At 43.2% G+C, this 13,510-nt stretch overlaps 1 protein-coding gene across 1 annotated transcript in view; it reads right to left on the reverse strand.

Annotated features, from left to right (window-relative positions):
* The window catches only part of rnf17 (ring finger protein 17), a 207,213-nt gene that overhangs the window by 98,274 nt on the left and 95,429 nt on the right, over nt 1-13,510 (reverse strand). Inside the window, exons 17-18 of the mRNA XM_056288888.1 lie at nt 13,302-13,489; nt 2,754-2,883 (exon numbers count right to left, since the gene is read on the reverse strand). Coding sequence (XP_056144863.1) covers nt 2,754-2,883; nt 13,302-13,489 — 318 coding nt within the window. The remainder of the gene's footprint in view (nt 1-2,753; nt 2,884-13,301; nt 13,490-13,510) is intronic.

Raw genomic sequence — 13,510 nt, forward strand, 5'->3', positions numbered from 1 at the left:
AAGTGAAAAAGGTTTTGTTGAAATTTTTTCAAATTTATTAAAAATAAAAAACTGAAATATTGCATGTACATAAGTATTCACACCCTTTACTCAGTACTTGGTTGAGGCACCCTTGGCAGCGATTACAGCCTCAAGTCTTCTTGGGTATGAAGCTACAAGCTTGGCACACCTATATTTGGAGTATTTGTCCCATTCTTCTCTGCAGATCCTCTCCAGCTCTGTAAGGTTAGATGGGGAGCGTCGCTGTACAGCTATTTTCAGATTTTTCCAGAGATGTTCAATGTGGTTCAAGTCTGGTAGGGCCACTCAAGGACATTCACAGACTTGTCCCGAAGACATTCCTTCGTTGTCTTGGTTGTGTGCTTAGCATTGTTGTCGTGTTCAAAGGTAAACCTTCACCCCAGTCTGAGGTCCTGAGCGCTCTGGAGCAGGTTTTCATCAAGGATCTCTCCGTACTTCGCTCCATTCATCTTTCCCTCGATCCTGACTAGTCCCCCAGTTCCTGCCGCTGAAAAACATCCCCACAGCATGATGCTGCCACCACCATGCTTCACTGTAGGGATGGTATTAGCAAGGTGATGAAAGGTGCCTGGTTTCCTCCAGACGTGACGCTTGGCATTCAGGTTTAAGAGTTCAATCTTGGTTTCATCAGACCAGAGAATCTTGTTTCTCATGGTCTGAGAGTCCTTTAGGTGCTTTCTGGCAAACTCCAAGTGGGCTGTCATGTGCCTTTTACTGAGCAGAGGCTTCCGTCTGGCCCCTCTACCATAAAGGCCTGATTGGTGGAGTGCTGCAGAGATGGTTGTCCTTCTGGAAGGTTCTCCCATCTCCACAGAGGAACACTGGAGCTCTGTCAAAGTGTCCATCGGGTTCTTGGTCACCTCCCTGACCAAGGCCCTTCTCCCCCGATTGTTCAGTTTGGCTGGGTGGCCAGCTCTAGGAAGAGTCCTGGTGGATCCAAACGTCTTCCATTTACGAATGATGGAGACCACTGTGCTCTTCGGGACCTTCAAAGCTGTAGAATTTTTTTGTACCCTTTCCCAGATCTGTGCCTCGATACAATCCTGTCTCAGAGGTCCACAGACAATTCCTTTGACTTCATGGCTTGGTTTCTGCTCTGACATGCACTGTCAACAGTGGGACCTTATATAGACAGGTGTGTGCCTTTCCAAATCATGTCCAATCGATTGAATTTACTAGAGGTGGACTCCAATCAAGATGTAGAAACATCTCAAGGAGGATCAGTGGAAACAGGATGAACCTGACCTCAATTTTGAGTGTCATAGCAAAGGGTGTGAATACTTATGTACATGCAATATTTCAGTTTTTTATTTTTAATAAATTTGCAAAAATTTCTACAAAACCGTTTTCACTTTGTCATTATGGGGTATTGTGTGTAGATTGATGAGAACAAAAAGGAATTTAATCCATTTTGTAATAAGGCTGTAACATAACAAAATGTGGGGAAAGTGAAGGGGTGTGAATACTTTCCGGATGCACTATAGGTGAAAAAAATCAAAGATGCTCAGAATCATCTGAAATGCCGAGAAAAGTGGTTTTTACCCATTTTTAGAAAAATGCCTATTTTGCACATTTATGCATAATTATGCATAATTTTAATTTTCTGGGATTTTTCCCTTACTCCCTGGAACAATACCTACCACCTCCAAGAAGAATTAGGATCATAAGTGCTTTAGTTTTCGGTCCCGCTATCTACACTAACACCACACACACATTCCGAAAATATATGAGTAGATATTAGTGGCGGGACTTGATTAAAAAAATTAATCAAATTAATTATGGGCTTTGTAATTAATTAATCGTCATTAATCACATTTTAATCGCATATTGATATTTGACGCCAGAAGCAACATTTTTCAATTCAAACAGCTCTTGTTAGATGACTAAATCAATGAATAGACACATACATAAGTTTAAACAACAAAATCCTGTTTATTTTGTTCAAAACAAGTTTGTTTTGTAACCACAGTACTTTTTGTAACCCCTGATCTTCTACCACCGAAAGTGGTCTACAGTCCACAGCAATCCATTTCGCCAGTGAGTTTGTTAATTTATCAGACATGGACTTACCCATCTTGGCTTTGAAACCCGTCATCTGGTGGAGAGTCGGTTGGCGACTGCTTGGTTGTACTAGGAGCACCAGCATTAGCGTTAGCTCCGGTGTTCGTACTAGCTGCAACGTGTTTTGCATTTAGGTGATACCGGAGGCTAGAATAACTGCGGTGGAATGCAAACTCTTTGTTGCAGAGTCTGCACACAACAGTGCTCTTATCTAGGCTTCCATCCGACCGTTTTTTAAACGTAAATTTCCCATCCACAGAGCTAAGCAACGCGGTGTCATCCTTGTCGCCCATCACATCTGTTGTTAGCATACTAACTTGTTAGCCTGACCTACTCCGCCTTCCGCTTGACTGACGTCACTCGGTGCATTGGTATAACCCGTATGCCAGAAACGAGTGCACTGAGAGGCGTTCCGTGTTGACTGGAGTGTAAATTAAAATGAGTTTTTTTTTAACGCTGTTATTTTTCTTATAATTAATTATCAAATTAACGCGTTAAAGTCCCAGCCCTAATATATATATGTGTGTGTATAAACACTTTGTATAGGCAGATCACGTTATAAAGAAATCCAAGTGTAAGTACTTTAATTAAATGCAGAACTATAATCAATAAATGACATATTTAGTCAATATGCATGTGTGTGTGTGTGTGTGTGTGTGGTGGTGGGGTACCAGTTGGATGTAGAAGTCAGAGGGACTGTTGATATGTGTCACCACAGCATTGAGCTCTATGTTGACCAGTGGGTAGACAGGAGGGTAAAAAAGCAGTGGCTTTCTATCACATATCACCGGGGAATAAAACCTTGAGGGAGAAACAGGAGACGGCAAGAATGAGAGACAGCCAAAAGATGGGTAGAGAGACAGTGTGAAAATAAAGAAAGATGCAAGAGAGAGGGAGAAACAAAGTCAGAGATAAATTATCAGAAAAGACATTTTTATCTAACTTTCCTTGATTTAACTGGACAGTCACATTGAGACGTAAAACATCTTCAAAGGGGCTATATTATTTCTACTAGAGGGCTGCAAACATGCCAAGTAAAATTAAAACAAATGCAGCGGATACCTAACCCAGCCACTGAGGATGCACAAGCCAGTGCATTCTTAGTGCCGGTCCCAAGCCCAGATAAATAGGGAGGGTTGCATCAGGAGGGGCATCCGGCGTAAAATCTTTGCCAGATCAAATATTTGGATCATAAATAACATTTCCATACTGGATCAGCCAAGGCCCGGGTTACCAACGACCGCCATCGGTACTGGTAACCAGCAGGGTGCCGGTGGAAACTACTATGCTCCTGTTGGGCAAAGGAGAAGGAGAGGGGGAAGGCATGTCCAAAGGCAGTGAGAGACGGAAGGGTAGGAGTGTGAAGGTGAGAGTTGGAACTTTGAATGTTGGCACTATGACTGGTAAAGGGAGAGAGCTGGCTGCCATGATGGAAAGAAGAAAGGTAGGTATAAAGGTGCATCTCAAAAAATTAGAATATTGTGGAAAAGTTCATTATTTTCCGTAATTTAGTTCAAAAAGTGAAACTTTCATATATTCTAGATTTATGACACAAAGTGAAATATGTCAAGCCTTTTTTTTAAATCTTGATGATTATGGCTTACAGCTCATGAAAATCAAAAATCCAGTGTCTCAAAATAATAGAATATTACATAAGACCAAAAAAAAAAAAAAAAAAAAAGAGGATTTATAATACAGAAATTTCGACCTTCTGAAAAGTATGTTCATTTATGCAGTCAATACTTGGTCGGGGATCCTTTTGCACGAATTACTGCATCAATGCGGTGTGGCATGGAGGTAATCGACTGTGGCACTGCTGAGGTGTTATGGAAGCCCAGGTTGCTTTGATAGTGACCTTCAGCTCATCTGCATTGTTGGGTCTGGTGTCTCTCATCTTCCTCTTGACCATACCCCATAAGCCACAGAAGGTTATTGCTAAAAGGGCTGGCTGTTCGCAGAGTGCTGTCCATGGAAAGTTGATTGGAAGGGGAAAGTGTGGTAGGAAAAAGTGCACGAGCAACAGGGATGACCGCAGCCTTGAGAGGATTGTCAAGCAAGTCAAGAACTTGGGGGAGCTTCACAAGTAGACTGAGGCTGGAGTCGGTGCATCAAGAGCCACCACGCACAGACGTGCCCAGGAACTGGGCTACAAGTGTCGCATTCCTAATGTGAAGCCACTCCAGAACCAGACAACGTCAGAAGCGTCTTACCTGGGCTGAGGAGAAAAAGAACTGGACCACTGGTCAGTGGTCCAAAGTCCTCTTTTCAGATGAAAATAAATGTTGCATTTAATTTGGAAATTAAGGTCCCAGAGTCTGGAGGAAGAGTGGAGAGGCACAGAATCCAAGTTGCTTGAAGTCCATTGTGAAGTTTCCAGTCAGTGATGATTTGGGTGCCATGTCAGCTGCTGGTGTTGGTCCACTGTGTTTCATCAAGCCCAGAGTCAACACAGCCGTCTACCAGGAGATTTTAGAGCACTTCATGCTTCTGTCTGCTGACAAGCTTTATGGAGATGCTGATTTCATTTTCCAGCAGGACTTGGCACCTGCCCACAATGCCAAAACTACCATGGTATTACTGTGCTCAATGGCCAGCCAACTCGCCTGACCTGAACCCCATAGAGAATCTATGGGTATTGTCAAGAGGACGATGAGAGACACCAGACCCAACAATGTAGATGAGCTGAAGGCCGCTATCAAAGCAACCAGGGCTTCCATAACACCTCAGCAGTGCCACAGGCTGATTGCCTCCATGCCGCACTGCACTGATGCAGTAATTCGTGCAAAAGGAGCCCTGCCCAAGTATTGAGTGCATAAATGAACATACTTTTCAGAAGGTCGAGATTTCTGTATTACAAATCCTTTTTTGGATTGGTCTTATGTAATATTCTAATATTCTGAGATACTGGATTTTTGATTTTCATGAGCTGTAAGCCGTAATCATCAAGATTAAAACAAAAAAGGCTCGACATATTTCACTTTATGTGTAATGAATCTAGAATATATGAAAGTTTCACTTTTTGAATTAAATTACGGAAAATAACGAACTTTTCCACAATATTCTAATTTTTTGAGATGCACCTGTACTGTGTGTGCAAGAGACCAGGAGGAAGGGGAGCAAGGCCAGGAGCATCGGAGGTGGGTTCAAACTCTTCTACCGTGGTGCAAATGGGAGGAGAAATGGGGTAGGGGTAATTCTGAAGGAAGAGTATGTCAAGAGTGTGCTGGAGGTGAAGAGAGTGTCAGAGTGATGAGTATGAAGCTGGAAATCGAAGGTGTATTTATGAATGTTATCAGCGCATATGCCCCGCAAGTTAGGTGTGAGATGGAAGAGAAAGAAGAATTACGGAGTGAGTTGGATGACGTGGTAGAGAGTGTACCCAAGGAGGAGAGAGTGGTGATTGGAGTGGACTTCAATGGGCATGTTGGTGAAGGGAACAGAGGAGATGAGAAGGTAATGGGTAGGTATGATGTCAAGGAGAGAAAAGTGGAAGGACAGATGGTGGTGGATTTTGCAAAAAGGATAGAAATGGTTGTGGTGAATACATATTTCAAGAAGAGGAAGCAACACGGGACTTCGGGTATGGCGACCGAGTGAAGCAGACGTACAGACAGCAGCTCCCGAGCGATTTCGTAAATCCTTACTATTCACATCAACAGTAAATCGCGAATTCATTCAGTGTTGCAGGAACGGGCTACAATATAAATTTTAACAACGTCTGGCAAAAATAGGACCGGCGCCCAGAGAGGAAAACCTACGACCACGGGCCCTACCATACCTCCAGAGCCTAAGCTAACAATGGCTTCCGCAGAAGTAGCTAACTCCGCTCTGACCATCGCCGACCTGATAGTTGAACTGGAGAAGAATAGAGCAGCGATTTCTGCCTAAATACAAGCCTCACTGTCTCCTATTCAAGCGACCTTAAATGCGGTTCGAATCAAGGTGGAAGATCTGGGCTCTGGTATGATTACGATGGATACTGCCCTTTCCGACCATAGCGACAGGCTAACCAGCATTGAAACACAGCTGAAACAACTCCAAACTGAAAACCTTCATCTTAAACACAAGACAGAAGACCTCGAAAATCGCTCTCGTCGGAACAACGTCAGAGTAATTGGACTACCCGAAGGTTACGAGGGACGTTCGGCCACAGATTTTGTGTCTACATTTTTCGTTGACATATTGCAAGACGAGTCGTTCACCTCACCATCAGAGCTTGAAATGGCACACCGCATGTTGAGAGCAAAACCAGGGGAACGAGAACGGCCCCGACCCATGATCTTTCGCTTTCTACGCTACAAATAGAGGGACCAGGTACTCACCCTAGCGAGAAAACGAGGGCAACTTGTATATCAGGGTCAAAGGATCTTTATTTTTCCAGATATGAGCAGCGAGCTGGCCAAGAAGCGCGCCACATTCCTCAGAATAAAGTCCAAACTCTACAAGAGAGGTATTAAGTTCACACTCCGCCATCCAGCTGTACTTACACTAACACACCAGGGCGTGGCGCACAAGTTTCACACCGCAGAAGAGGCTGAAATGTTCTACAACCAACACCTGGCAAATTGATATGAGTAAACAAGCTCGCAACGTACACGGCTCCTGAAATACTGCCGAGGCTTTCCTATTCGGTCCGGGCCAGGCATCAGTTATATAAACAATTAAATAATTCCAGGTTTCACGGTGAGCGGCTGATTTGGCTACCGTGCACCTCGGCCCTTTTTTTTTTTTGAAATGCGATTATTTCAACCCGACGAAAGTTCCTCGTTATAACACTAACGTTTGATTTTGGATTGCGGACCTCTGCCATTGGAATATGGACATGTGGACTAAATATTAATTCCGGACACTACAATTGGACTTTTTCCACCACTGCCGTGATCGCCATGATATTGGCTTCCTCAAACCAAGTACACAAAAAACGGAGTCCCTTCGGACAACTACGCCACCCACTGAACATAGAAGTCTACTTCGGACTTTTATTTTTTCAAACTGCAGTCATCTCAAAATCAGAACCTGCTTCTTAAACGGCTTTGACCCTTCAAGATAATGGTGCGGAGTTTTTGTGTGTTTGCGTGTGCGATTAAGCGTGTGCATACGTGTATGTGTGCGTGTGTGTATATAGTTGCATGTGCATATGTATGTATGGGTATGTAGATGTGGGCGTGCACACATATACTAGGTTGTTTTTTTCTGGCATTTTTGTGCTAGTCTGCTCTGTTCCTGTTTTACTTCTAAATCTGTTGATGTGTGTTTACAGTACATATGCAAGCTCGGTAGTGCTCTCTGTTTTAAGGATAGAGGAATAAGAAGGATAGTGCTTTCATTTAGTTATTCCGGAAGTTAATAAATAGTTTTGCCTGCAGCTCATCATAGGTGGGAAGATGAGCATAGGTACGGGGGGGGGGGGGGTGTATATTTTTGTTTTGCTTGTTTTTTTGCCCATTACCTGTTTTTTGCATTCAGATTGGCATGTGTCTATCACTCTTCTTGCTGCAGTACCTTACTGGGTTTGCACGTATGCCTGACGACTTTTCAACTGAACCAAGTCACCGTATCCCATTATCATTTGACTTTCAGAGATTGTTATGACGAATAACCCAAGCAGTTCGGTGAGAGTGAGAGGCTCCATCAAAATTATCTCATGGAACGTAGGGGGCTTGAATGGACCTGTGAAGCATGCTAGAGTATTTTCTCACCTGAAACATTTAAAAACAGACATCATATTCTTACAAGAAACCCACTTGCGTACAATAGACCACCAACGACTTAGCAGACCCTGGATAGGTCATATTTTTCACTCTACATTCAACCTTAAAACGAGAGGAGCATCCATCTTGATTAATAAAAAAGTAAATTTTATTCCCTCTAACATCATCTGTGACTCTTAACGGGCGATATATTATAGTAACTGGCTCCCTTTACCAAACTCCGGTTGTTCTTGTCTCTGTGTACGCCCCAAATTGGGATGATGTAGATTTTATGAAGAAACTTATATCGTCGCTTCCCGATTTACACACTCACAAGCTAATATTTGGAGGAGACCTTAATTGTGTGATGGATCCCAGTCTAGACAGATCTAGCTCGAGAACAGTTACACCTTCCAAGATGTCGCAAGTGCTGGCTACCTTTATGGATCAGTGCGGCTTTGTCAACCCATGGAGATTCTCTAATCCAACTGATAGGCACTATTCTTTTTATTCACATGTCCATAATTCTTACTCCCGTATAGATTTTTTTTTTTATAGATAAGACGTTTCTTCCCGCAGTAACCTCAGTTGAATACTCCTCTATAGATGATTCTGACCACTCCCCTGTGATACTGGACTTGAGCCTTGAAAACCATCATAGAGAGAGTCACTTCTGGAGATCGGATTCCACGTTTCTGTCTGACGCTAAATTTTGTAATCTTATCACCCAGTCTATTGACCTCTTTGTGGAGACTAACAAAACTGATGATACCAGTCCATCTTTACTAAGGGAAACCCTTAAGGCATTCTTTAGGGGTGAGATAATTTCATATACTGCTCACCATAATAAGGTACGAAAGGGACGAAAACGTGAGCTTACAGAGGCAATAGCTGATCTAGACCGCCGATGTTCCATTTCACCATCTCCTGAACTGTTCAAGGAAAGACTTGCTCTCCAAACTGAATCCAATCTTTTGTCCACAAAGGATGCAGAGAAGATGCTGCTTAAAGCTCGGGGAACATTGTACGAACATGGGGATAAGGCAGGGCGCCTTCTCGCACATCAGTTGAAGGGGAGGATGGCCTCACAGCAAATTTCTCAAATAACCAGTAACTCAGGTTCACTGACATCTAACCCCTCTGAAATTAATGAGAATTTCAGAGCCTATTATTCTGATTTATACAAATCTGACTCACCTGATGATACTGAAATGTTACATTTCTTTAATGGGCTCAATATTACTAAATTAATGCCAGAACAACACAAAAACCTGGAGACACCTCTGAATTTAAATGAAATAATGGATGCCATCAAGTCAATGCAGGATGGGAACTCCCTGGGACTGGATGGCTATCCTGCTGAATTTTATAAGAAGTTTTCCAATCAGTTGGCACCTCTGCTTTTGGAGATGTTCGAGGACTCTCTCCAAAAAGGCACACTACCACCAACACTTACTCAAGCCTCTATTTCACTGATCCTTAAAAAGGACAAAGATCCCAATTTATGCTCTTCTTATCGACCGATTTCGCTTCTTAATGTTGACGAAAAGTTACTTGCTAAAGTCTTAGGAATACTTAGGAATAAATATTACAACTTCCATCCACTCTCTGTGTGAGGAAAATCTTACGGCTCTAACAGCAAAGGTGAAAACTGATCTGCAGAGATGGAACAGCCTAGCCCTCTCCCTAGCAGGTAGAGTACAATCCATTAAAATGAACGTGCTCCCCAGATACTTATACTTACTTCAACGCCTACCTATTTTTTTACCTAAACATTTCTTTCGTCAATTGGATTCAATAATTTCAAATTTTGGGGGGGGGGTAAAATCCTACGAATTCGTAAATCTTTGCTCCAGAGGGAGGTTACAGGGGGGACTTGGTCTACCAAATTTTCAATTATATTACTGGGCCGCTAACATGCATAAAATTGCACTCTGGATCTCAGACACTAATGATAATTGGATTCAGTTAGAAGCTAACTCTTGTCATTCCTCATCCCTAAAAGCATTGGTGTGTAGCAGTCTTCCATTTAAGCCTAAACAGCACTCCTCTAACCCCATAGTAATTACCACTTTGAAAATCTGGCAACAAATTAAGCAACAGCTCAGCTGGACTTCTCTGCCCCTAGCTACACCTATCTGCAACAATCAACTCTTTCAACCAGCCAAGATTGATTCGAGATTTGCCGTCTGGCGCAGACAAGGCCTATCCTGCCTGGGTGATCTTTATGTTGATGGCCTGTTTGTTAGCTTTACACAATTACGTTCCACGTTCAAACTAGAACATTCTGATCTGTTTAGGTATTTTCAAATTCGCAACTTTGCCAAACCCAGCACCCCAGCATTTCCAAAGGCTCATATGTCTTCCCCTTTTATACACGTATATATATATATATTTCTTTTTTTCTTTGTATTGTGTGCTTTTGTTGAGATGCAGGGGTTGGGTGGGGTGGAAGGGTGGGTGGGAAAAGGAAATATCAAAAATGGTGACTTGTATTCCCAGTATTGTTTGTTGTTTGCTTGTTTTTCACCGATAAAAAATATACATAAAAAAAAGAGGGAGCAACACAGGGTGACGTACAAGAGTGGAGGAACGTGCGCACAGGTGGACTATATATTATGTAGAAGGCACGATCTGAAAGGGACTGGAGACTACAAGGTGGTGACAGGGGAGAACGTAGCCAGGCAGCATGGGATGGTGGTCTGTAAGATGACTTTGGAGACCAAGAAGAGGAAGCAAGTGAAGGCAGAGCCGAAGACCAAACGTGGAAGCTGAAGAAGGTGTGAGGTTCAGGGAGGAGTTAAAATAGACACTGGTTGGTAGTGAGTTGCCGGATGGCTGGGCAAGCATTGCAGAAATAGTGAGGGTTACAGCTAGGAAGGTACTTGGTGTGTCATTAGGACAGAGGAAGGAAGACAAGGAGACTTGGTGGTGGAATGAGGAAGTACAGCAAATTATACAGAGGGAGAGGTTGGCAAAGAAGAAGTGGGATAGTCAGAGAGATGAAGAAAGTAAGGAGTACAGGGAGATGCAGCGTAAAGCGAAGAGAGAGGTGGCAAGGGCACAGGAAAAGGCATATGGTTGAGGTGTATGAGAGGTTAGACACAAAGGAAGGAGAAAATGACTTGGCTAAACAGAGGGACCAAGCTGGGAAGGATGTGCAGCAGGTTAGGGCGATCAAGGATAGAGATGGAAATGTGCTGACAAGCGAGGAGCGTGTGCTGAGAAGGTGGAAGGAGTACTTTGAGGGGCTGATTTTTGAAGAAAATGAGAGCGAGAGAGAGAGAAGGGTGGATGATGTGGGGATAGCAAATCAGGAAGTGCAGTGGATTAGCAAGGAGGAAGTGAGGGAAGCTATGAAGAGGATGAAGAGTGGAAAGGCAGTTGATCCTGATGACATACCTGTGGAGGCATGGAGATGTTTAGGAGAGATGGCAGTAGAGTTTTTAACTAGATTATTTAACACAATCTTGGAAAGTGAGACGATGCCTGAGGAGTGGAGAAGCATAGCAACTACAGAGGTATAAAGTTGATCAGCCACAGTATGAAGATATGGGAAAGAGTAGGAGTGGTGCAGGATATGTATGAGGGCAGTGTGACAGTGGTGAGGTGTGCATTTGGAATGACAGATGTGTTCAAGGTTGAGGTGGGATTACATCAAGGATCAGCTCTGAGCCTTTTCTTGTTTGCAATGGTGATGGACAAGTTGACGGATGAGATCAGGCAGGAGTCTTCGTGGACTATGATGTTGCAGATGACATTGTGATCTGTAGCGAGAGTAGGTTGCAGGCTGAAGAGAGCCTGAAGCAGTGGAGGTATGCACTGGAGAAGAGGAATGAAAGTCAGTAGGCGCAAGACGGACTACCTATGCGTGAATGAGAGTGAGGACAGTGGAATGGTAAGGATGCAAGCAGTAGACGTGATGAAGGCGTATGAGTTTAAATACTTGGGGTCAAGTAACAGGGAGTGCAGGCAGGGTGGAGCGGGTGGAGAAGAGTGTCAGGAGTGATTTGCGACAGAAGGGTACCAGCAAGAGTTAAAGGGAAGGTTTACAAGATGGTTGTGAGACCAGCTATGTTAGATGGTTTGGAGACAGTGGCACTGTCAAAAAGACAGGAGGCGGAGCTGGCAGAGTTGAAGATGCAAAGATTTTCATTGGGAGTGATGAAGAAAAACAGGATTAGGAACGATTATGGTAGAGAGACCGCTCAGGTTGGACGGTTTGGAGAAAAAGCAAGAGAGGCAAGATTGAGATGGCTTAGACATGTGTGGAGGAGAGATGCTGGGTATATTGGGAGAAGGATGTTGAATATGAAGCTGCCAGGGAAGAGGAAAAGAAGAAGGTCCAAGAGGTTTATGGATATGGTGAGGGAGGACATGCAGGTGGCTGGTGTGACAGAGGAAGATGCAGAAGACAGGGAGAGATGGAAACGGATGACCCGCTATTGCAACTTCCAACGGGAGCAGCCAAAAGTAGTAGTATTAGTAGAAAGGCAGCAGATACCTGACATGCTTGCCAACATCTGTCATTTTCTAACTCCTTCAGTGGACATTAGTTTGCTGCAATCACTGTACGTTTGTTGAGGACTGACTAGGAGCCATATTTTGGGGGGGTGGGCGTGGGCTTAAACAACAATATCAGCCCAAAATGCGTAACTTCTTAAAACCAAGAGCCTAAAGACAACCAAAGCCCTATTCGTACAGGACTAATATTACCTGGGGACATCTAGTAATTTGATATAATTGTGAAAGTTGTCTGACCTTAATCCCGTGCAAATCGTCCATGTCTGTAATTTGCTGAGTAAAAATTCCTGCACAAATTACCTACCATATTTCAGCAAACAGATGTCATCTGATAATATTGGTCCTGTACGAATATGTATGTTTTCTCTATGCCTTTTTTCAGCCTCTTTCCCAGTTGAGAATTATAGAGGCTGCGGTGTAAATTATAAATGAAAGTTCTGACAGCATTTCGGGTGCAAATTCAGGAGGCTCATCTCACTACACAGCATGGAGACCAATTCGCAGTAAGAGCAAGCTCCAATCTTCAGGTTACTCTCGTAATCCCGGTTCTTCTTTTTTTCTTCTTCACAGCAGTATATATTAGCAGGTGAATTTTGGATGACAGAGCATTAAACAGAATCAGAATCTTTTTTCTTTTTGCCAAGTAGTTTTTCACATTACCAGGAATTTGATTTGATGCACTGCTCACGTAAACTTAAGATATAACCCAACACTTAGGGAAAAGTGATAAGAAATACATTAATTAACATGCATTTAAGATTGGTGTTTATGATTATCAGAATGCTGGCTCTTTCAGTGCAAAAATTCTTGCAATTGAGTTAGAGTGGAAAAGGTATAAACACCTACCCAAGGACAGCCAACATTTTTATTTTACACTTTAAATAAATACACTAAACATTTTCAAATGTGGCACTGCGAAAGGGGAAAATCCTTTAGGTGGTGTTTTTTTTGCCTATACTACTTTCCTTGCACGTTGTATATGCAAGTAAGGGAACATATACCTACCGGGCCACTTCAATTAAAACCAGGTACTCGCGGATGGAGACTGGCATGTTACTGGCACAATCCATAAGGGCCTTCTTTAGATCTACCAGCAGGTAGTCTTTCTCCTGCCCAAGGACCTGCATCTCCACCGCCGAAGAGCCAATCACATGACGGAATTCAATTTGTGCCTTCTTATCCCAGCCAGTGGTCTGATCACAAACACACACAAA

Source organism: Lampris incognitus, chromosome 11, assembly GCF_029633865.1.
Source record: "Lampris incognitus isolate fLamInc1 chromosome 11, fLamInc1.hap2, whole genome shotgun sequence".
Taxonomy (NCBI): Eukaryota; Metazoa; Chordata; class Actinopteri; order Lampriformes; family Lampridae; genus Lampris; species Lampris incognitus.